This window comes from Stegastes partitus, unplaced genomic scaffold (assembly GCF_000690725.1).
Source record: "Stegastes partitus isolate 25-593 unplaced genomic scaffold, Stegastes_partitus-1.0.2 Scaffold509, whole genome shotgun sequence".
Classification (NCBI taxonomy): domain Eukaryota; kingdom Metazoa; phylum Chordata; class Actinopteri; family Pomacentridae; genus Stegastes; species Stegastes partitus.
Genome location: NW_007578240.1, coordinates 363,437 through 388,765, shown reverse-complemented (window position 1 = coordinate 388,765; position 25,329 = coordinate 363,437). Strand labels below are relative to the sequence as shown.

At 44.9% G+C, this 25,329-nt stretch overlaps 2 protein-coding genes across 3 annotated transcripts in view; both read right to left on the bottom strand.

The window, feature by feature from the left end:
• Positions 1-12,267, bottom strand: part of trit1 (tRNA isopentenyltransferase 1) — a 49,075-nt gene extending 36,808 nt beyond the window's left edge. For both annotated transcript variants that reach the window (XM_008287623.1, XM_008287624.1), the window contains exon 1: positions 12,105-12,267. In XM_008287623.1, the coding sequence (XP_008285845.1) occupies positions 12,105-12,263 (159 nt within the window). In that variant the 5' untranslated portion in view covers positions 12,264-12,267. The remainder of the gene's footprint in view (positions 1-12,104) is intronic.
• Positions 12,268-12,984: 717 nt separating this feature from the next.
• On the bottom strand, positions 12,985-19,725 carry myclb (MYCL proto-oncogene, bHLH transcription factor b). The gene is made up of 3 exons (XM_008287622.1): positions 19,629-19,725; positions 18,149-18,851; positions 12,985-16,362 (listed from the first exon to the last, which is right to left on the bottom strand). Exons 2-3 carry the CDS (start codon positions 18,804-18,806, stop codon positions 15,575-15,577), a joined length of 1,446 nt encoding a protein of 481 aa, XP_008285844.1. The 5' UTR covers positions 18,807-18,851; positions 19,629-19,725; the 3' UTR covers positions 12,985-15,574.
• Between the last annotated feature and the right edge of the window lie 5,604 nt (positions 19,726-25,329).

Sequence of the window (25,329 nt, the reverse complement as noted above, 5' to 3'; positions counted from 1 at the left end):
GAGGATGCTGACTCTTTGTCTGAGACATCGTTGGAGAAAAAAAGGCTAAGGTTTAAACGCCAAAAAACATCATCCTAACGATGAAGCATGGTGGTGGCAGCATTATGTTGTTAGTGTGCTTTACTGCAGGAAGGGCTGCTGCACTTTACAAAACAGCTGGCGTCATCAGGAAGGAAGATCATGTGGATATATTGAAGCAACATCCCAAGTCCTGAGCCAAGAAGTTGCAAATGGGTCCTCCAAATAGACCCCAAGCAAACTTCCAACAATTAAATATTCAGCTAAACCAGTTCTGTCCTGAGGAATGGGCCAAAATTCCAACAACTGACTGTGAGAAGCTTATAAAAAGGCCTGAAAGCTTAATCGAAGTGAGAAATTTTAAAGGCAATATGTAACATTTAATTCATCTCAAAAGCCAGACTTGTGCACATGATACACACGAGGATCTGCAATTGGAAAATCATCTTGTGTTCCAAGTGCACAAATGTGGTCCCGCGAGCAATGAGCTGACAAATGCACATTCAACCCTCCCTTGGTGGCTCAAAACGTGCTCGCTGTCAAGTTGACTTTTCAACTTATGCGGCAGTGAGAGCGGTTAATGTTGCCGCGACTTCGTTGGGTCACTTTGAACACTGAGCATGACCTTTGAAGGGTTGTTTGGTTTGATCAGTGACACGCAATAACTTGCATTCTACCCTCGCTACAGCATTTGTGTTTGTATCATTTGTGCCTGTGAGCTTGTACCAGGTGGATGCAAATGGATTTTATGTAAGAGGAATTAGAAGCCACAGCAATGCTACCAAATACAAACAAAGACCATGTAAACTTCTGACCCAATGACAACATTACACATTCTTAACATTAAGTAGTGAATTGGTCTGAAGATTAAATGTCAGGAACATATTTGAATGCGGTTTTAGCCTGGCCTTTCAGCACTGTCAACCAACTCATGGAATTAAGTATAATTAGCTAACTCGTTTTACCTTAAAACTAAAAGTCATGAGTGTAAACTACACATGAGAGTTATATTTTAGTTATATTTGTAGCATTTTGATTTCAGTTTGATTTTTGAACAAAGCAAATGCAGTGTCAGTCCAAACCACACAATTCTGTTTTTTAATATCTCAACTTTGTTTTTCAGTTTAGGAAGTACTGTGTGGTACAAGAAGCGCCCACATCCTCTTGAATACTTCCTATCTTTGCTACCAAGCATCTTCCTGTCATCAAAATCTCAGATTTCAAGTCAAAACACAACGCAGACCGCTTAACCCAACATGCATGTACTAGATAATCGCTACAGTTGTGTAGGTTATTGATCATATCCTTAGTTACTGTGTATGTGGGTTGCGTGTACTTCACCAAATGTTCTTCAGCTCTGTGGCAAGCCAAAAGTGGGGAGCAAGGCAGGGCAGAACAACCAGGCGGATAAATTATTCACAGTTTCTCTGCACGACACCACTGTCAGCTAAGGGAGGGTTGGATGCATGGATGGATGGATGGATGGATGGATGGATGGGTGGACAGACGGATGGTGCATGAAGGAGATGGATTGCAAATCAAGGAAGACGAAGATTTGAAAGGGCTTTAGGAAGAACAAGAGCGTTGGAGATATAAAAGGAGATGAAGAGACAGAAGAGCGCTGTGTACTTGTTACAGAGAACAGGATGCTCCCTGACAAATTTGCACACATTATCCACTGCCACCCCTCCTCTGTCTTCACTGCTCTCTCACAGATTGAGCAGAGAGGAGACAGGATGATAGCGAGCAGAAGGAGGGTGGAAGAGAGACTGATAGATAAGCAGAGAGTTGGTTGTTTAATAGAAAATGACACAAAGTCACACTTGGTGAGTGAGGGTCATGTTTGTCTCGTTTCGAGCCTTACACCCTCCACATTGACTCACTTTTTGTTCCCCACAGGGTGAAAAGTAAAAGGCTCAGTTTGAAACACACAACTCTGGAAGTTTACACAACAATCCTCTCCACATGGTTCATTTAGTATCTGCTCTCAGCTTTCCATCATACCACACGCTCTTCATTCCATAAAAAGAGTATAAAATGAGCTTCTTATGCACTTTGCAGATCTGACCATCCATCCATCCATCCATCCTAGTTTCCGTCAGTCAGTCCGTTCCTACCTGAGAGCACACTGTCTAAAAATCGTTACGCAACCACCCCAGAATGTACATTCATGTGTTCTCGTGAGACTGCTGCAAAAACGGATTTTGATTATTTTAATTTTGCCTTAAAGAGCACAAGGAGACCCAAGAGTAAAAAAGCAGGCAGAAGAAGAACCGGAGTGTAAATCAGAAAAATGAAAAGAGCTACTTGAGTGGAGGATATGAAGAGCAAAAAAAAAAAAAAAAAAATGCTTTGAGGGGGGAGCTGCAAATGAGAGAGAAAATGAGAAAGAAATTAAGACTTCCAGTCGAGGCGGTGGAAATGAGCTACAAATTGCAGCGATGTTCGCGCTCAGAGTCATGAAGGAATCAAAAGACGCAAAAATCAACACGGCTAATCGTGTTTTCGCGGGAAGAAACTGAAAGAAGATGTCACAATAAAACTGAGAAGATGGGATGACTAACTGTCAGGCGTTTGATTAAGCAAACGTTTGAAATGATGCAGATAATTTTCTATCAGCTGTGTGTGAGGGAAGACACGGGATGCTGTTATAGCAACAAAAGATGGCAAAGAGCGAAGGAGGGATTGATTAGTGCTGAGCAAGTTATTTGGTTGCAGCTAATGCAGGTCATATTTCACACCATGTGAAGACCAAACAAGAAAATCCACTTAGCAGGTTTTCTAATAACGTGCAGCGCATTCAGGGAAATGCCAGCATGCATGACATTTTCTAGGAGGTGGACGGAGAGTTTACAGCTACGTCTGAACTGCACAGAGGTGAAGCAGTCTCGAGGTGTTGTGTCATTTATTCAATGGCATTAATATTCAAGAAAGTATAAAAAGGGTGTTTTCTGGGCAGTTGCTGTGAAAAAAATCTTTTGCACTCGTGACATGCAGCTCTTTCTCATTTCAAATGTCATAATTCACATTGATGTACTTCAATGGAAAGCCAGCTAATGTGGGTTCAGCTGCCTACTCCTTCCTGGCTGGCTTTTAAATGGATGTGAATGGATGTGACCATGTGGCTTGTGTGCGAGCGAGGGGAGAGACAATGAGCTCAGTGTTCGAGCTCCGCGGAGCCTGCAGCCGGCCTGCCTGGCCAACCTTACGCCCTGCACGAGACAGCTGTTCCTCTGCCACATAAATGAGGGGGGAGCATGGCCAAAAGAAAGAGGGCAGGAGAGACAGAGAGGGGCGAGGAAAAAAAGAAAGACACACAGAGAACAAACCCTCATTGAGACATAAAATATAACATAAAAAGATTCAGAGAAAGCACAAAAAAAAGAAGAAGAAGAAAGAAATGAAGGAGACCTTTCAGAACTGTGTTAGACCAACAGAACAGTTTGTCTCTGTTGATATTTCAGTAATGTGCTCACAAAATGTTACTCTGCTGTTTGGTTTCTTAATGAACGTTTTACTGAATCGGTTTCATCACCAAAGGTTAATCTAAACAAGTTGATCAGTTTGGGAGTAAATAAGCTCCTGTTGCTGTTTGTACCATTTCCTTCATGCACTCCACAATAATTGCATTTTAATGTGACAGCAGTTGTGCACCTTTATTTTGAAATGGAAAGCTCTGCGAATGATCTGCAGTTAGCCAACTTTAGTTAAAGTAAGACTGACTCTGTGGAGTTCATCTGCATTTTGGAACAAGATGTCATTATGAAGCTGAGAGGACAAAACACTTGGTATGACGCTTGGTAACAGACGAACATTACATCATAATATCAATGACGCTTTAGCAACTAGCACAAGCAGCAAACCAATGTTAAGAAGCAGAGGGGTTTTTTATGTGCAACTACTCCTGGAGAGATAAAATACTGATATCGCAAAACATAGTCCTTTTTGCGACACATTATTGATGCATTGGAATCCAAATATTGATTAGTTTTCAAACATGCATGCACTCTAAACTAGAGATCATCAAGATTCAACATTTTTCAGGCATTGCTCTTTTTGTTCATTAATCATGATAAAATGAACCGTGTCCCGCCCACAGCACGACCTGATTGGTTGCCCATCCTGAGAAACAGCCAATCGTCACTGAAGTTATAAAACATTTCTGTTTTAAGCAAATATAGACAAAATAGTTTCAACAAAGTTTTGTGTTAAAGTTTGTATTGATCTCAATTTTCACACTATCACAAACGTATATGGGTTGTTCATCTTCTTGACTGCTCACAATCGGTATCAGTCGACCCCAAGTTTAAATTAAACTGCCACGACCAGTTTGAAGTAATGAAGTCGACACTTTAGAACTACTTACAGAGCTGATATCAAATCATTGACGTCAACAGAAGTTAAAAAACTGCCAAACTATGGGGCAAAGCAAATCAAAGAGCTAATTAACTGAACTGACACAAAATTGAAAAGTAGCGATAACACATACACTTTTTCTTGTTTCAGGGGCATTTTGTTGCATCGCTGTATCGCGATGTCATCATTATAGCAGGTAATGTTTTATTCTAGCATCCAATCATTACTGCTGGATTTATTTGTTGTTGTTTTTTTGTTAACCTGTTACTTCCAATCATCCTCTGCTGTAAATATAAAGATCCAGCAGCATGCTAGCTTAGCATAAATAACTGCTAACTGAGGCTAACAGCTAGCCTAGCTCAGTCCAAAGGTCACACAATCCTCGAGGGGCCCAACAAGGTTTGGACAACTTATTTTTTTTTTGGGGTCATTTTTTTTACCGCTTTAAGGAATTTTGGCGGGAAAAAAATGGACAAGTTTCAAATCATTTTGGACACATTCGGAGGAATTTGTCTTATTTTAGACAGAGTTTGAGTCATTCTGGACACATCTGTATTCATCACTACAGTTGCACATTTTCTTGCATGAGAACAACCAGAAACAAACTGAACAGCAAGAAATACATTTGATTACATGATCAACAAAGAGTTGGAATGACATTGAGTGAAGCTTTATTTGTTCCAGCGGCGCGACATCTTACCGCTCATTTGACCGGGAACACGTTAAGAGTCAGCCACTGTATTTTATTTACTTTTTTTTTCTCTCTCTACTGAGCTTTTCACGTCCCCCCTGAGTGTTATACATCAAACCATTCAATGAAGAGACGCATTGAAAAGGAAAAGAAAAGCTCTCGACAACCTTGGCGTCTGCTGCCAAGTGTCACTTTAGCGATCGCTTTAGCTCGGTGGCTAACGGAACAATGGGTGTGTACTGCAAATCACACCCTCCTTTGTCAAGTGAGGGTTAAATAAAGGAAGATGGGCGAGAAACAGCTGATAGGTCACACCAGCTTCCTCCATATTGGACTTCTTGTTCGTGTGATACAATCGCTCACAGCTTCACCAAAATTCACCGTATCGCATTACACACAGACTGAACTCACCTCCATGGGCGAATCCACTAATTGCCTTTAGACAGGTTGAATGTGACGCTGCGTCTGTCGTTATGAGGTTGACGCAGTGTAACATATAATCTCATAATCCTTCAGGGTGTAATTAAAATTTGCACAAGCCTAAATACGACGCTGGCGCACCAACGTCCCCGCTTTCCTACAGAGGTTTAGCAAAATGCTGCAATTTAGAAAAAATGAAATCACACGTATTTAGAACAATACTCTGAGTTTTGGTGTTGGAAACAGTCAGATCAGCACATCCCTGTGATTACTTCAGTACCACATAACTGCATTTGTAAATGGGCTCCAACTTTTATTTCATTAGCTTGAGTGTAATTTGGAATATAATCTATTTGTACTTTCTACATTTGCAGACGCTAGATGCTGCCATAAACCCGAAAATGCAAAGATATCGTTGCTCAAAAGCGGCCGGAGGCTTTAAAACCAGTCGACCCTGCTTTAGAGATGAAGATGATGCAGCTCATCCTTACTCTGACCTCTGGTTGAGGCCCTGCACACAAAACTGTTTCTACGTTTTTCTCCCTCGTTCGGACTCCTTTCCTCCGTTACACTTAAAATTGAGTACCTTTCTGCCTATTTTTTTTTTTCTTTTCTTTTTACCCCTTCTATCCTTCCCCTCAAGGCACCATCCTTCAACAATTTATCCCTCCATCTTCTTCTCCTCTGTCTCTCTGTGGGGAATGGCCCAGTAATGCCAGACTAATAAATCATTCATGGCGTAGCCCCACCATCCCCTCTCTTCTTCCTCCTCCTCCTCCTTCTCTATCCTGCTATCCTCCTCTCCCTCGCTGCTTTACTGTAGCGGTGACCGCATCACCACACCCGCAGACTGCAACACACACACACATATGCACACACACATAATAAAAATAAGAGTTCATCAGCTCTCTTTTTGGCTCTCTCCTACACCAGCTTAGATTACTTAAAAAGATGCATCATAAATCGGATGTGGGAGGCAGCATTGCCTGAGTTACAATACAAACAGAGACGTCAAAGCCCAGACAGGTCATAGCCACACCAGACAGATAGAGAGACAGTGGGAGGGGGAGAAAGAGAGAGAGAGAGAGACGATGCACGATGAGGGAGGAAGAGAGTGAGGAGGACGAGGAGGAGGAAGGGATGACTGCGAGCAAATTAGAGGGGATATAACACATAGCTGCACAGTTTTTGAGTGTAGGATGTGTTTAATACGCAGATAAGCAGCTGGTGCTGGTGTGTGTGTGTGTGTGTGTGTGTGTGTGTGTGTAACAACCTCTGGCCAGTAATAAGCATAACCTCTGAAAGAATAGGCAGCCCTCACCACGGCCAAATCATGGCGACATGACCATCCTGTTCTGAATTTACAACTTAAAGGAGAATCAGCCCGTTCCCGATGAAACAGCTCCTTCCTTCCACTTTTATGGGACTATCAGGGCCACGATGACACATGACAGCTTTCCCGCTGTTCGGACCTATTTTTCACATTCAGCAGAAAATGAATAAGCCTGACAAATCATCCTCCTTCTCACCGCTCATGTTGTCCTTTAAGAGAATACGGCAGCACCTTCATTCACCCACGAATAAAGCCAAGGGTCACCGGCCACCAATACTTTCAAACACAAAACAAACTGAAGTAATGGTGCATGCATGTGCATGACCTGTTAAATTGGCCCCCAGGGCCTCTGATGGCACTTTAGTGTGACACCCCCACCCCCCACCACCACCACCCTGCTCCACCCACACACAACCTCAAACTCCCCCTTTTTTTTTTTAACAGCCTGCAGTAAAACTATTTATTTTGTGGTAACAATGTGTTATTAGTTAACCCATCAAACATGTGACTTTGAGGAGGCGTGAGAAAACTGCTCTTTGTTTGGAGGGAGGAGAGTGTTGAGTAATTCAGATCTTTGACAAAATATTAACAGAATCATCCCGGTGCTGTTGACTAGACTCTGTGGACGGCCCGTTTGGATTCACTTTAAACTTTCAAGGCAGCAACTGTTCTCTGTTATTTAACTTTCAATGTAAATACATTTCCTAGACATGTGAAACCTTCTTGAAATAGAAACCCTGTGTAAGTAAACATCAAGTTATCTTCCAGTTTTGTTCAGTGACAGTCAAATATCCACGAGCAGCTCCAAGCAGACTGTTTAGCTCTTCTCTGCTGATGCATTCAAGTGTTCCTGGGAAACCAAAATAGAGCCGGACTAACACATCATGAAGATGCTTCCTGATGCATTATGATCTCTAAACATACATATATATATGTGTGTGTGTGTGTGTGTGTGTGTATGTATGTATATATATATCACAGACACCATATACAGCAATCCCAGTATATCAGTCAGCTGGAGGCTCTCTGTTCATTGCATTAGGACTCATGTAATCACATCTCATACAGCCACCCCTGTATCCACAGTGCTGGAGAATGGTCTGACTGACTGGTCTGACCAGGATGCAGCAATCCTGAAAAATAACGCTGAAGCAATTTATCTGGTGAAACACTTGCACACGGGGAGGTGACCACTGTCAATAAAATAGGTAGTTCATCAAAAAAAGGTTGCCATTTCCAAAAGTGGAAGGGATTTTAAAGTCACAGAAGGTTAAGGGGAGGAATGTGGAAACGACAACCCGTCGTCTACATTCAGTCAGTCAGAATAGCGACCACGTGGTAACCCACTTGGCTGGGTCATCGGGTCACCCGGCATCATAGCGCATCTTAAAGTACCTTATATTTATAACCCTCCGTTAAAGTGCATAAAAACTGAGCAATCTTCTTACATCCCTCAAGTTAGTAACACGGTAAACTTTAGTTGCCCTCGTCATCTTAGTGCTCCACAGGGAGAACAAAAAGAAGCGATGGACAAAGTGATGACTAAAAGCATGGACAGTCTATACAGTGACAAATAAAGGGACACAGAAGTCTACAGTACATCCCACTGACAGTGCAGAGCAGGCAGCGTATGAACGATGATCACGGCTTCAGGATAAACAGATCTAACGTTTCGGTCTTCTCACATGATGAATCGCTCAGTCTATCCTCTTGCTGTCCATGTCAACTGTTTCTTATTACCAATGATGCTCCGTTAAGTGCTGTCAGTAAGCGATGCCTTAATAAGTCATCCTCTCCCTTGGGGGTGACACTTGATTAACAAACGTCTATCTGCGACGACAGAAGGCCAATTAAATCCTACAACTTGCACATTTTAAACAATCTTGATGTATACGCAGCAATACATTTTCTCTTTAAGTTGCCCAAATTCCCATTCCACCACATCAACCACCTTCATTATCCAAAGTCTGGCTCACAACCCACCACCACCAGGATGTGTACACTCTTTGCATGAATCCTCCGAGCGCTGCCAAACATTCTTTGAAGCTGGGGAAGTTGTATCATTTAAGAGCAGCTGTCAGTGGACTGATCCACGTTATACACCCGAGATATCCACTTAATATTTTCCCCTCAGTAGCCCACGCTACTACAGCACGGGTTTTTGAGGGTGCAATCTTTTAAACATGAGGGCGAACAATTCAGACAGCCAAATTTAAGCCCCTGAAGACCTCTTTGAGTCGACTGTATTTGAATTAAAGGCCAATATAAGCAGCAAATTAGACAGAGATGGAGTGCAGTCTATGCATGCAGCACGAGAAAAGGAACCTCAGGAAATTAAAAGCAAAAGGGCATGGAGTGCAGATAAATTTAGTAAAACACATGCTGCACTGTACTACTAACCTAGTTCTGCATTCATCTAAGACTAAATATGGTGCACCTGAGTTGTCTGCGTGAAATACGAAGACTTTGAATAACTGGCTAATTTAAGACACCAAGTGAGACGATTCCGTTGCACATGTATGAGGTGGTGGCGACGATGAAGGCTAAAATCAGTTGCACAATGTCCCGTGATTCCAAGTGTTCTACCCCCCAGCAGGGGCTGGTCCCTGGACCCCACTTTGGGAAACCACGGGTTTACACTATTTGGCAGAGCCTCATTCAATGACAGTACAGCGAGGCACTTGTGTGTTTGCCATAGATAGCATGTTCATTTAATGAGTGAATAATATCCCCCTGCATGTCCAATGAACTGTGGGTTGGGGGCATGGGCCAGGGGCAGGAGGGGGTGATCGGAACACAATAGGAGTGTTAGGGAGTGTGGGAACCAATTCTCCCTGGGACAATAGACACTTCCCAGTGGCCACAGCGTGCCCATTCACTATCAGCTGCTGGGCCGGCGTAGCACGGCGCTGAATATGCACCAGCTCAGCACAATGCTGCTTTCTCCCAAACAAGACCAGACTGTTTCCTATCCCAAAGACAACACAGGGCAGCTCTAGCCTATACACAGCCTCATTCTCACATAAGCAGTCTCTTTCTCACTCACTCCGTGTCTGCATGTCTCTCTCGCTTTCTCTCGCTGTCACACACACCAACAGGAGGGTAGCAACAAGGCCAGGGATTGTGGAGATTGTGGCTGGGGCTGCCACGCCGTAACTAGGCCACTGTTTCTCTCCACCACCAGGGCTGCTGGTCGTCGAGATATTCTGGGCTGAAATGTTATTAGCGTAACCCAGTTTACCCAATACCAGGTGACTGCTGGAAGAGGCGCTCCCCACAGGGACAGACACCGTCAAGGACAATGCACACCGAGGAGGCGGGAAGGAGGAGAGGAGGAGGAAGGGCGGAGAGGAGGAGGAAGGGCGGAGAGGAGGAGGAGGAGGAGGAAGGTGGCGGCACGGCAGGCGAAAGGTGATGAAAGATGCGATTAGCTGCGAAATCAGAGGAATCACCGCCGGACGCTGGCAGATGTGTGTAGCTGAGAGTTGCTGTGTTTGTTGCGTCCGTGCTTGCGTGACCCAGACGCAAACCGGTACCCAACCTTCTCTTTTGTGTGCGTGCCCTCTGGTTGCTGTGGCAACGGAGCCTGAGAACCAGAAGGCGGGGAGGGGCTGAGAAAGAGAGAAGGGCGAGTGACACACAAGCGTGAGAGTTTTTAAATGTCGCCGCTTTGCCACAAACACACACACGCAGACGTGTCTCCATCGCTGCAGGAGGCATCACATTGACTTACGCTCATTTCCTGAGCGATGAGGCCCAACGACGACACGCCTCAGCCTTACCTAAACAACACATTAACTCCAGATTTAACAGCACAACACGAGCGATACGAGCGGTGCACACGGCCCAGACGGAGTGAGCAGATATGATCCTGTGTCAACACTGCATGTAGCGCTGACATATTGACTGGATTAGCAATAAAAGTCAGTAATGGATCAACTATTATTTTATAGCGGCATTTCATTGATCCCTTCGCTCACTCATGACTCATGCACTCACGCTGACTGGGATTTATTAAACTCAGGGTACGCTGCACAAGACTTCCATGAATTTTAGCATTTAAAGTATTCACAGCGTGCACGAAAACAGAGAAATACTTTCTGCAGAAACCAGCATTTGTCACCTGCCACCTGATTCTTTTCCTCAAAGTGCATGTTTTGTAATATTTGAAAATTTAATGCAAGGGAAATAACATATACTGTAATTTTTCATGCTTTTTATTTTATAAAACCAGTTTACAATGTTGTCTAGATTTTAAGGCTACAATGCACACAACGCATCCTGTTTTGCATGTTTTTTGCTGCTATGTAGAATCAATCAAGTGTCTCTTACCGGGTTTAAACTCAGTTGTGCTGTTTTTTATCACCTCCATGTCTACATTACTTTTAAGTTTGCATAGGAAAAGTCACATGCTAGGAGAAATAATGAGAGAGAAAGCCAGTGTGTAGACTTCTACGCTGATGTTGAGCCAAACAATAAACTTCTGGATCTCAAGCACACTGATGAACCACATTAAAAGCCAGCACTCTCTGTGCCCTGGATAATGTGTCGTCCTCCAGCTGAGAAGCATCTGTTTCAGCTGCAAGATGCACAAAGAAACCTGGTTCTCTTTTGCTATTTTAAGCAGTTTATGACTCACTTCATAACTAGTGTGTAAAAAAAACCCACGACACATGAGCACCTTGATATCACATGAGACTGATGGGATGCACCTGAATGCCAGAAGTCCTGAGGTCCAGCGGATCTGTTGTTGTGGAGGAGCTGATTCCTGTGCATGTGTTCATAGAAATGCCATTCACCTGCACTTTGACTGACCTGACCTCTTTGTTGTACGTATTTCTTTTTTCTTTTCCTGGGCTGCATGTCCCTGCAGGCTCCTACAGGCCGGTCAGACTGGAGCTAAAGCAGATCAGACCCTTTAAAACCCTCTTGCTGCTCCGACACGTCTGAGGTGAGGTTTCATGGATATCGGTTCGATGCATCTCTGACTGGCGATGGTTAAAAGATCGACTTACTATAGTAAAGTCATTTTCGCATGTTAGTGTCCGGGTTTTCAGAACATCTGCTATCTGGCGCAGCGGCTGATATTCGCTTTTCTGCAGCTTCTCAACCAGCCAGCACCGACTGACATGATCCTCCGCCTCTTTGCATTCAGATACGCGTTAAGTTCCCCGACCAGCAGATGTTTTATTCGGATTATTTCAACAATCCGAGTGTCATCTGAAGCACAATGGCTGCCATGTCAAGGACTCCCTGCGCGTTTCCTCGCGTTAGCACGTTTCCTACCTGCATGGAATCGGCGCTGATTATTTCTCCCTGAAGCCGTTTTCCGAGCTCGATCGCCAGTTTGGACTTGCCGGTGCCGGTAGCTCCTAAAATTACCACCAAAGACGGGACCATCGCTCTCCGTAAGGCACACTGCACGCTCAGAGTGGACGCCGCCATGATGCTGCCTCCTCGGCAGCCCAGCTGACGGCGCCGCGCATGCGCGTTTCGGATAGAGAATGACAGATGGGTTCTGTTGCCAGGGCAATGGGCAGCCGTTACTGTGGCAACGTGGATTGATGGGGGGATTATGTGGAGTTGTGTGCATGCATATTTGAGTCTATTTAATTGTATTTAGAATCATTTTAATTTTTCAGCCTTTCTGCTGTCAAAAAAAAAAAAAAAAAACACTGACTCCCACAGTTTTACTGTTCAGTCAGTGGATTCACTCCAGTGCAGGTTATTCAGGCAACAAGTCAACATAATTGATTCATCTCCCCTTCATGCTGCATTCGTGCAAGCATCAGCTTCATTTACGATATCTGTGCGATGCTTTACGGAGATAATTTCAGCAGAGTCGGTCGTCTATTTTGTTTCTATGGAAACTGTCAGAGCTCTGCAGGAGTGAGCAAAGATGCTTGTTGCCATGGTAAAGATGCCAGGAGGGGTTACCTTGGAGACTGCTGAAAACAAATAGTGCATGGGGGAAGAGGCAGATCATTCACTCATACAAGTGGTTTTAATGCAAAACAAATGTGTGTATTAAAATAAAAGTGTGACCCAGGTCAGAATGAGACACTGAAGATGATAAAGAGATGGTTTAATCCAAATATTTAGAATATTTATTGCTAGACTTTTTTTTTTTTTTTTTGCATAAGAGACAAAGAGACCAGACAAATCATTTATGATGTCAAACCATGAAATTTATTAATTTTTCTGACTTACTCTTCATACATAGAGGCTTATGAGGTACAGAAAAAAACAAAGTGCTGAGACAAGGCTCCAAAATCACCATCGTTGAAGTAAGTAAGCAACGTCCACTGCTACTATGACTGTGCCACAGCAGAGACCAGTGACCAATACAAGTCAAATAAAAAAATAAAAAATAAAAAAAAAAGTCTGTGCTATCCACTGATGTGGATGCACCATATTGGGGGGTGAAAAAAAATCCAATCAGGGCTTCTGGTGGTCGGTGCTGATTTAATTAGCATTTTTGAGGAAGGAAGAGGAAGAAGGGAAACATTAATGATATCTTTAAGTATTTATTCAACCTAATCCATCGTGAATCCTCTGACGTGTTGCTCTTTTTCTCAGCTCTGAAGTGGCGTCTTGAGGTTATTTTACACATACAGCATGTTATAATAGGGGGCATTCTTTTCAAGCGCGGTCTATGGCCCTATCACAAGAGCTATGGTGCTGCATGGATTTTCCTGAGTGCTTTTAAAGCAGGGCATGCTACTCATCATGATAGAGTCATTTACAGTACTAGATCCAGGGCTACAGTGTTGTCTGTCACATGGCTTGCGGGACAATAGGGAGCACCGGGCTTGCAAAAAAAAAAAAAACAGAGAGAAAGCATTAACATTAAGGTTACTAAAGGCTACACACAGCCAGAAGTTTAATCGGTAGATCCTCTTAAGTCCCCCACCCCCCCCTCTACACCACCAGATCTAAGAGAGTGCTACAGCTACAGTGACTGGATTGAATACAGGAGCGTTCAGGTGCTTCCCGCTCCAGAGAGAGAAAGCAGAGCCGCACACGTACCAATTTTCAGCACACAACCACCAATGAAGCCCTGCCAGCTACAATAAACGAAAACAGTCATTAGCTCACACTGAAACACAACTCTGTAGGAAAATATAGTATAAAAACTTTTGTCATCTCTGACTTGTACAAATAAAGAAACCCCAGAGACAGAAAATTAATGAGCAGTAAAAGAAAACAAGTAGGCTTTGCAAAAAAAACAAAAAAACAACAAAACCATTGTGACAAAGTGGCTAGTGTGATCGATGTTCAAAGTGTTTTATTTTGACTCTTTTTCATAATCATTTTCTTAACAAAAATAGAAGCTTTGAGTTATCTTTGAAAAGCCAGCAAGCTTGGCCCCCGGGTTTAGGACGCGGGGCTCCGAAAGAAAAACTAGGATGAGTATAGTAGACAGCTCTGGTTTTGGTTTGGAAGGGACTGTACAGTAAGAGTCCTATATACATAACATCCAACTGGATAGTCTACATACATTAAAAGGCTTCTAAAGGCATTACATCAACAAAAAAAAAAAAATACAAACATATCAGACAGCAAGATGAAAGAAATATACAGTTGGAACTCAGTGGGCTTCATCTCCAAGCAAAAAAAGATGGCATTTTGGATGTTGCTCGAACGCAGGTTTTAATTTAAGCCATTCTTGAAAGGTTTCTTTTTAGGTATTTAACTGAAGCCGACATTCACCTTTTGGCTGGTCTCCATGGCACAACAATAATAAAGATCTCGGGAAAAGTTTTCAATAGTGTTTTTCACAGATTGTGTTTTCGTGAAAAATCTGGATGAATGTCAAACAATGTCTGCATGGCAACTTATTTTTATTTTCTCCAAATAATGCTACAAAAACAGGCCGTCGCTGTGATCATGACGCCGCTCTCCAAACATTTGTGATGCAAGAAGGAAATACTAAAGTTATGAGTGGCGCCTGCAGGCACAGAAGTTTAAGATTTAACCTCGTCTGTTCCAGATAAGCAGAGCGACACTGTAGCCTTGCAACATTACTCTCGCAGGTCTCAGGCTCGCGTGAAGTTAGAAACTCCCGACTGCTGATGAGGAAAAGGAGCAAAGAAAAGCAAAGGAACAAACAGAGGAGAGGATAGACGTCGTGAGATAATGAGAGAAAGACAAAGAGAAATAAAACAGAGCAGGGAAGAGAGTAGGCGCAACTTGAAATTTACAAGTTGTGTGCCGAGCACTAAGGGGCAGAGGACCGTAAAAGAGATGAACTTTGTAAGGGGGGGAGGCGGGGGTCTACAAAGAAACTTCAGGGGAGACATCACAGCTGTGCAAGCACAACGAGCCCTATCACATTCAAGGAGACCAGTGCAGCAGTTAACAGCACAGTTGAAGCAGTTTATCAAATAAACACTGCTGCATTCACGGCAGGCCTTCCTGTAGCAAGCAACAGTTTGGAATATTTTTCACAAGGGGAGATTGAACAGTTTGACGAACCTATACTGAGTGACCATGGACATGTCAATCTGCCCGAAAGATGCCTCATAACATCAGTCCCTAGCTGGCTGTCCTGATGGCTTGCGGCCTTGTCAATCACTCAGAAGCTAATGTGCAAACCACAAAAATAACAAAACAGAAAAAAATAATAATAATAAATCCACCCGCACTATTCCAACGTGACCAACTCAAAGTGAACATTAGTGTCTTTTCTCCTTCATGTAGTCCCCATTCAGTTCTGTGAGTGTAACGTGTGAGGTGACAGCCCGTCCCGTCGTTCAGGACCGTTTGAGCTGAGCCAGCCTCTGTAGCAGCTGCAGCTGCCGGGCTTTCAGCTGCTTCCTCTCCTGAGCCTTCTGCCTCTCGCTGGCGTGCAGCTGCTGCAGGTACTCCGTGGCTCGGGTCAGGATCGCCACCTTCGGAGTCTTGGGGCAGTCCGCTAGGCCCGGGATCTCGTCCCGTAGTGACAGGAAACGCGAGCGCAGGTCGTTTCGTCGCTTGCGCTCCAGAAAGTTGTGCGCCTTGCGTTTGTCTGTGTCCTCGCAGTCGGACGACTGGGGGCTGGAGAGGTGGGCGAGGGAGTGGGGCTTCGAAGGGGAGCTTTGGGGATGGGAGGAGGAAGAAGAGGATGAGGGGGGAGATGAAGGCGACGCGGAGGAGGTAGGAGACGAGGCGCTGAGGTTAGGCGACTCCGACCTGACTCCCGCCGCCGTCACGTGAGACCTTCTGCTGTCCAAGTTCAAGGGGGCGTGGCCGGGCCGTGGGTGCTGGTAGTGAGAGTTCTGGTGAAGCTGGCTGGCCTGAGTAGAGGCCTCCTGCCGGACCCTCTTGCGAGGCGGCTCGGCCGGCGTCGGCAGAGTGTCCGGGGAGGGGGCAGCGTAGTTGTGCTGCTGTTGGTGGATGGAAATGTGGAAACGCTTCATGCCGGGGTCAAACGGGTCCGCTCGCACCGTTATGGTCACCGGCTTACGGGCGTTGACCAGGCGACGAGGTTTGCGTTGCTGCTTGTGCTCCACTGTCACCACGTCAATCTCCTCATCGTCGTCGTCTTTGTCATCTTCATCATCTGAAAAGAAACAGCGAATAAATTAAATGTTTCAATGACATTTTCTTAAAGACTGAAAATGATTTGAAAAAGTGGCGTTGACATCAGAAGGAAGTGAGCAACCCCACTGGACAGACTCACTGTGGCCTCCTGTCTCCTCCACCAATTACTCACTACTGTAAAAATGAACTTTACACAACCTCTCTCCCTCACACACACACTCACACACACAGTGCAGAACACACACTCTCACTAATGCTCTGAATCATCATTGCATTAGGTCAGCTCCCTGAGTGGAAATTCCCTCTCTTCATTCATGTGGACAGAGTGAGGATGAGAGGGAGAGACAGGTAGGGTTAAAAAGCACTCAGGTGCAAATCGACAATGCTTCAACTTGTTAAAACGAGCCCACTAATATTCAGCACGTTCAAAACCATTTGCTGCTCTATTTACTCGAGTGAAAAACGGGGTGTTAAACATGACGAAAAGGTCTCATCGACTTGATTCCCGCAAACTGACTGGACTCCTGGGAGATTTTCAGCGCTCTTGTAAATTGATACACACTTTTAAAGTAATTGCACTTGTGCAGATTTGACTGCTCAGAATCGCTACACGATGGGGACGGACAAAGAGCTCCGGAGTGAAGGGTGCCTGTCTATTATTCCCCAACAGCATTCATGTGACAAAAGATGACGTCTCATATTACAAGGCACATAGAATAAATTCTCTCAAGTAACCTAATAATGGGCCTTTAATGAAGCTTAAGCGCACGTTTATTTCCTACGATTGCTCATTCTCCCTCCTCTTTGAGCGCATATTATCCCCCGAAATGGTGTGAAACGCTCTCTCCAACTTGTGTCAAAGAATTCTGCGGGCCCAGCCGACCTCGTAAATGGCTAATCCCGCTCTATTCACAGCCCGGGCTGGCTCGGACCAAATCCACCCACTGACACAATTGGCGCCGCAGCCTGTTGAGCGCAGGAATGCAGCAACAAGTTCCCTTTGTGACATTCCACACACCATTATGCATGGTCCAAGCTCAACATCACATGGCAGCCTACATACCAAACTCAATCATATGGGTTCAGGGAGTGGAAAATGAAGAGAGAGAGAAGGGGAAAAAAAAAAATAAGAAGTAGGGTTTGAGTCAGGGAAAATTTAGACTGGCCATAATAACTAAAAGAGGCGTGATTTTTTTTTTTCCCCCACACTCCTCCTTCCCCTCCTTTGCCTCAGTGTTACATAAAGTTCCAATAAGGACTACTCTTTATTGAATTCATGTCAAATCCGCACCAGGGAGCGTGGAGAGGATATTGTTATCATAAGTCAGGCTGGAGGAGCAGGGAGAGGGAGCAGCTGGTCTGCTGGAGCCCTGCCAAGGAGCAGATGTTTCAATGGGCGTGTCGCTCTCTGGGCTTCAAGCATGTGTTGCATGCACCAAGGTAACGCAATGCAGTCATCATGTGCCATGCCAGCCAGTATTGCCATATAGTGCCAAACCAAAGCTTGAATGAATGACAAGGGCACAGCATTTCAGGTCTAATAAAGCATCCAGTCACTATTATTAAAAAGAAAAAAGAAAAAGACACCTTTTGTGGACAGGCAAAGAGAAAATGACAAAGTGCATACCTTTTAGGAAAATTGCAGGAATATGATGGAAATATCGCGAGAAAACCACCTTTGATTGTGATCACTGAGCCAACTTAAATACAACACTCATGCTCCACTGACAGATCTACAACTCAACTCATACACACACACACACACACACAAAACGCCTGAGTTGCATATCCCATGTGCTACTGACCTGATGAGTCTGTGTGTGACTCTGAACCGGAGGACACTTGTTTCTTGCATCCACCGTTTAACGGGAAAGTGAGCACCGCAGCAGGGTCCACGCAGTCCGCCGCCAAGCCGCTCAGGGCCGAGGTGTCGGCAGGGGCTGCACCCTGCACCCTCCCGGGGGATGTGACCGCGGATCCGGCGGCGACTTTTGCAGCCGTCCCGGGACAGGATGCGCAGCGCTCCCCTACTACTCTCTCCAGCTGCTGGCCGGCCGAGAAGCCGCTCCACATGCAGTCCTGGATGATGATGGAGCTCAGGTTCCCGAAGGAGTCGTTGGCTGTGGTCAGTCTGCAGGGCAGGTCTTGCTGCTGCTGCTGCTGCTGCTGTTGCTGCTGTTGCTGCTCGTCCTCCTGCCCCAAGAACTGCGAGACCCACTCCAGCTTATCCCCCAGAGACGGGCACAGCAGCCCGACCCTGGCCGACCCTTCCACCGCCCGGATGGGGGACATGGGCGGGGTCGGCACCAGCTCGAATTTCTTCCAGATGTCCTCGCTGGGCGCCGTGGACTTGAAGAAATCCTCGTCCGGGTCGTGGTCGTCGTAGAAATAATGCTGGTAGTGGTCGAGGTGGTCCATGTCCCAGCTTTCATAACGAGGCGCGGTGGAGCTAATGCCCGGCATGGGGGCTGCAGGCAGCGGGGAGAAATCACTCCCTGTTCCCGGTGTCTGCGGAGACGCACAGAGCCAAGAGCTGTGTCAGAACTGAGCCTCATTCTCACCAAAGAAGAAACACCGCTGTCTGAGGGCTTGATTATGTGTTGGAGCATAATGCAGCTATTTTGGACACATCATAGTAGATTGTTGGTGTAAACAGGAGACCATTCAAGGAAGGAAAAAACGCGAGCAAAAAGGGGGGGCAAGTGATCATCTGAGGTCCTTCCAATTACAGCAGAGTCCTCATAATAAAGGTCACTGCTTGTATAGACACACATATGGGGGGAGCATCTAACGAAGCATCCTGCGCGTAATGCTGCAAGGTTAAAGTTAAACTACTCTGTGTTGTTGCTGAGAAGTTTCGCAACAGTGTTTCATTACATAACACTGTTTTAGTAGTATACTGTGACAGGAGGGGAGGACTGTGCCGGCTGGCTGCTCCAAATCCCATTTAAACACATTAATTGGACAGACAGGTACCCGTCCAGCACTGCCTGCCGCACGAACAGACAGGAGGGAGCCCTATGTAAAGTGCTTTTTCTTTTTTTCTTAGCTCCTCCTCGATCCAAACTCCTTATCAAGCTCAAAGAATTCAGCTGCGACTTAAGAAAAAAAAAAGAAAAGAAGCGCCGATCAGTTAATTAAGCATCAGGCGCGCTGGTGGGGGGAGAAAAAAAACGCTGCAAACTTTACGCGGTTTGATTTGCGATCTGAAACACCCTTTTTTTCTTTTTTTGCTCGCGTGTTAAGAGAAGTTGAATTGAAAAAAAACAGAAAGGAGAGTTTTACCTGGTGTTGAGAGTGAAAAACCTGTCTGCGTCTTCATAGATCCGCCGTGCGCAAAATTTAAGTCTCCATAAAGCAGCAGCAGGCACAAGGATTCCTCCCGAGCGTCAAAAGGCGAGATTTCCCTCCCCGTTTGGTGTCTGTTTCTTTCCCCCTCCTTGTTTTTTTTTTTTTTCTCTCTCCAGGTGATAAACAGTCGCTGAGGGTAAATGAGTCCGTTTGGTCGCGGTCCCACCACTCACAGGGCTGGACTGAGCGCTTTGGCTGTGGTCACTTTCTTTGCAGACTACTGCACTATATGATCCGGGTGGAAGGAGAGTTGGCTGTTATGCATAAAAGGCGGGTCGTAGTAGCAGAGCCACGCCTGCTGTTTAAAGGCGCAGCACACTCAAAAAAAAAACCCCACAGCAGCAGTTATGTGACACTGATTTCATAAGATGACTGCTTTTGCAATGGGCTAATTATGCAAACATAATAAGAAGGTGTGAGAGTGTGAAGCACAGTGTTGCAAATGCATGAGCACCTGTGTGTGCAAATCAGCATAAATAAAAAAAAAGGGGGTTGTAATTTTAAAAAAAAGGAGGCCATCTTCCCCACCGATAAGCAGCTATTGATGCGTGTGTGGTCACAGTAATTTCATGTGCACATATGGCTGCGGTATCTGGTGTCGCTCATGCATCTCGTGTAATCGATATAAAGTCAGTATGGAGGCCACGCTCTGTGTCTCCCCAACAGCTTGCTCTTCTCGCCGCTTCCTTTTCGGAGTGGTGAAAACTGTGCAAACTTCAGGCCCCCACTTGACTCGAACTGGGAAGAGTCCTCTCCCCTCTGAAGTTCGACTCCCCCCCCCCTCTCCAGCAGACAGCGTGAAATCCTCGTCCGTCCACCTCGTCTTCCACCGTCCACCTCAGACACCCACCCTCCTTCCTCAAATCTTCTGTCACTCATCCTCCATTCTTCTCGCTCCACTCCTCTCCCCTCCTCCCCGACCCCCTTGTGCGCTTTTATCCCCCAGTCGCCCCTGATCAAAAAGATCTTGACCCTACATGAAGCGGCGGAGACTTTAGAGGGTTATATCCTCTGTTTCCCAGGAGAGACCCTACAAAGACGCAGAACTAACAGACTGGAGAAACAGAAGCGGCAATCTTTCGGGTTTTTCCCCCCTGCCTGCACCGCTTTCTCTCTCCCTCCTCGACCCGTCCTGGTCCTGATCTCTCTTTCTCTTGCCGCTTTCATCTCGTTCCTCTCTGTCCTCTGCCTTGTTTCATACTTTGAAATGCTTAATCTGCCTCCTCTCTTTGAATTAATCATCAAAAGTGAATGAGTGCAAGAACGAGCTCCTTAAAATGTACAAAGAAATGTCTTTTTAGATGAAATAAGTGAGTGAGTTTAAGGAGTCCCCGAGGCTTTAATCATTTGCATGTACAAAAATTGGCGCTGTCTTATTTAAGGACAACATCAAATTGGTGTGTAAATGTAAATATGATATATGTGATTGGGATTGGAAGGCTCGCGGGGTTATAGTTGGAGTAATTTCCCTGTGGACTAGCCTGAAAAGAGGAGGAGTAACTTTTGATGTGCACTGAAGCTGTGATCTATTTCCCCGCTAGTTTTTTTTCTACCAAAGAAACACTCATACATGGTGCAGACATGCCGCAAACAGCCTCATAGGACTACTGAAAGGTTATTTGTCATGAGGAAGCCTACCAATTAAGGGATATCTTCCAGAATAGGCAAGTTGATAGTGTTGATGTGCACTCTACATATTAATATATAAAACTTCATGCAAAAATGCAAAAAACTACCCTTTAGAAAAATTAGACTCTTCTCACATAAAAAGCATACAAATCAAAGAGAAGTGACTCAGTCCCTGTTAAGGAGGGAGGAGGTCAGGGTCTATGCATGGGTCAGCGAAACATTTGTTTTCAACAAACGTTTGATTTCAACACAAGACACCACTGTTTGTTTTGGGTTTCGTCAGTGGGGCTGCAAGGTTGCCTCACAGCAAGAAGGTTCGCGTCCCGGTGAGGACACCCAGGATCTCTGTGTGTGGAGTTTGCATGTTCTCCCCGTGCAGCGTGGGTTCTCTCCAGGTTCTCCAGCTTTCTCCCACACAGTCCATAAACATGTTGAGGTTAATTGGTGATTCTAAATTGTCCGTAGGTGTGAATGTGAGTGTGCTTGGTTGTCTGTCTCTAAGTGTGGCCCTGCGATAGAGGGTGTCCCCTGCCTTCGCCCTAAGTCAGCTGGGATAGACTCCAGCCCCCCCGCGACCCTAGTGAGAATTAATCGGTGTATAGATAATGGATGGATGCACTGGTCGTCAGCAATGTTTCTTTTAACTGTTACCGTCCAGTAGCTTTAATGTCCTTCTCTGGTCTTGATAAAACCCAAAAAACGAATCCCTGTGTATCAAAGTGACACATTTAGAAGTTTTAACAGTTTCTGCGAGTGTCCACTTGACTACATTACAAAGCGTATAGCGCTAATGCTTGGCAGTAGTGTGAATGCACGAAATACATACACAATCTGCTGTTTGTGTATAGAATGGAGTCCTCCAAGTGGACTCCTGCGGACTCGAAAAGTAATATAATGACAACAACTACATGTGTCCACTAACAATTATAATCAAGGCCTTCCTCCACACTGTTGCTTCCTCTGGACTGTGCAGAAGCCCCTGCCTCTTTTTCCACCCACTCCAATCACTACAGCTCCAGCACACCAGCTCACTTTCAACTCTGCTTTAAACACTGTAAAAACTTCACTACACTATGGCAAGTTGTAAAATTGGATTAATTCAGCCACACGTGCCCAAAGCAGACACTGATTCTGAAGTAAAATAGTGATACAGAAAGCTCCACCCTGCAAATTGACAGGATTAGTTCACAAGGTAAGAAACCAAATCTGTGTTTTGGAGATTGCCAAACTCGGTAAACTGCAGTTTCAGTATGGAAATGCTCTGCCATGGCCTTGCTTATTTCGCTCGTGATGTATCTTACAGACTATATTAAAACACTATATGGAAATGTTAACAAAGTAAAAAACAAACAAACCAAAAAAAAGCCTGAGAAGGGGCTCTTTGAATGCATGTTTATTTTTGTAACCCTGATGACAAAGACTGTCCTTTTCACTTCATCCCCTGACCTTTCTCTAAACCTAAAAATGTTATTGTTGTGCTTAAAGTTAAAAAAATGAGCCTCCCCCCCAAAAAACGTGTCCATGCTGTTTTTCCTTTATCCTGTGTGAATTCCCAAAACATTCCTCCAGGTTGTATCAGAGGGGTAGGGACAAATGATCCATACGGTCATTCAGGTTAGAAGACTTTTTTCCCCTTTTTTTTCTTCAGCAACTTTAATGTAACAAAATTTCAGCCTGAATTCCTGCTGACTCTTGGCAAAAGAAGCTGCATAAATTTCCACAAAATGTTCAGCTCTTGCTTTAGTAGACGGCAGCTTTGATAAATCTTTGCTCCATCATCTGTGACCTCACTGTCACCTGAACTTCAAGCCCGCTTCACTTTTTTTCACCTTCCTAATTCACAGACAAAGTTTAAGCTGGAGCAGCACACAACAACACTACATGTAGTCTTTGATATAACATGTTGTGCATAGAAATGTGTGCTATTTTAGTTTAACTTGGTTGCCTCCAGGGCTGCAGGGTGGCGCAGTTGGTAGCACTGTTGCCTCACAGGAATCTTTCTGTGTGGAGTTTGCATGTTCTCCCCGTGCAGCGTGGGTTCTCTCCGGGTTCTCCGGCTTCCTCCCACACAGTCCAAAAACATGTTGAGGTTAATTGGTGATTCTAAATTGTCCGTAGGTGTGAATGTGAGTGTGCTTGGTTGTCCGTCTCTAAGTGTAGCCCTGTGATAGACTGGTGATCTGTCCAGGTGTCCCCTGCCTTCACCCTAAGTCAGCTGGGATAGGCTCCAGCCCCCCCGCGACCCTAGTGAGGATTAAGCGGTGTATAGATAATGGATGGATGGTTGCTTCCAATCATTAGACTACATTAAATTGGATAGGAGTAATGATTCCCACGAGGCTGCAGTTGCAACAGCAAAGGATATGACATAATTATACAGAATGCAGCAGGTTGCAATAATGATCACACTTATGATGCAAAGAGAAAGAAAAGCAATGTTGTAGAAAGGCATGAATTTAAAAAAGTAAACCTGTGGTATGTATACACATAGATGCAGAAATGTTTTCAGATAAAAGAAAAGACCTTTGTTTTCCTCACGAACCACAACGGTTAAAACAGGGATAATAATATTCACACATCAGGTGTAAAAAGATGATTGATTGAAATGTGGAGAAGCAAAAAAAAAAGGAGATGGGAGCCGGAGAAAAGGAATGATGGTCGGGGGAAGGTAGGTGGACAGAGACGAACACAAGTGTCACCCCCGCCCCCCTTTTCTGGGGTCACCCTTCTTGTCATTTTACCAGCCGCCCCCACGCCTCTCCACCCTGACCTCCCAGACTCATCAATGAACACCTAGTCTGGGATCCACCCATCAGTGTGTTTGTGGCGTCTGGGCGGCCGCAGGTTCGCTTCATGTAATCTGGGAGACCGCAGAGGAAAAGTGACAGCTGCTACCCACTGGATGGTGTTGACCTCCTGCTGACACACACACATACACACACGTTGGTAAGTGAGAGGATTGCCTTTCAGTCCAGATGCTCATTACACTGAGCCATTGCACACTGAGCTGCACACACATGCATGTACACACAGTTTCTTTTTCCTCCGTCAGACCTTCTGCCCCTCTTTTTAAAGGATCGCTTCACCTGCAGCTATTTTGTTCGTCTCTCTCGTGGTGTGCAACCATTGGAGGTAAATAAAAACTTGTTTGCGTTGCTCTCAGTGTAGTTTTTAAAGGCCCAAACAAACTTATTTTCTCCATCTGCTTCTTACAATCCAAAACGGACACACAAAAGTTGTTAACGCAGTTTTGAATATTCCACAGCAGGCCTCACTGAAGTTGTGTTTTCAGTTATGTTAAAATTAACTGAACTTAGAGATTTTTTCAGATTCTTAGTCATCTGTGTTTCCACCACAATCTAAAGACCCACGAAGGTTCGGAAAAGTAGTACGCCGACAAATTAAGAAATGATATCTGTGTTTACATCATTTTCTGCACATGATTGGACAACAAACAGCTCCACCGCAGTAGGTTGTGGTGATGCAGGTGGCTGGACAACAACAGGAGACGCTGCAACAACCATAAGGACATAGGAGATTCAGGTCATCCTGGCGTTGATTGTGGGATGAAGTCATTGAGATAAGAAAAGAGACAAACAGTCGCAGCAAAACAGACTGAAAACACATGAAAAACAAGGCTTAAAGCAAGCAAACAGCTTACAAACAGGCTCAGAAAACAGATTTTTTAGATCAAGTTGCATCCTGTACATAAGAAGAAACTTTACAGATCTTCTCATCTCTAATCAGAGATATGCACACACTACCAGACTGCAAAATTATGGTGCATCACACACAACAGGATACCATCAAGATTATTGTGCCAAAGGGACCAGAGCAGAGCCCCACCTGAGGAAGCAAATAGAAACTAAATGGAGACTGCGGAGCAACAAGGTGCTGTAACACTAACAATACTCTGCAGCGACAACAAAACTAAACAAAATCAGAACGTTAAATGAGTCTTGATGAGAAAAGGGTTGGAGAGATGTGGTCAACACGGTTTCTCTAT

Coding starts and splice junctions, on each gene's coding strand:
- myclb (XM_008287622.1), bottom strand. CDS start 18,806: ATGCCGGGCATTAGCTCCACCGCGCCTCGTTATGAAAGCTGGGACATG. Junction 16,363..18,148: donor GTCACACACAGACTCATCAG/GTCAGTAGCACA, acceptor GTTTCTTTTCAG/ATGATGAAGATGACAAAGAC.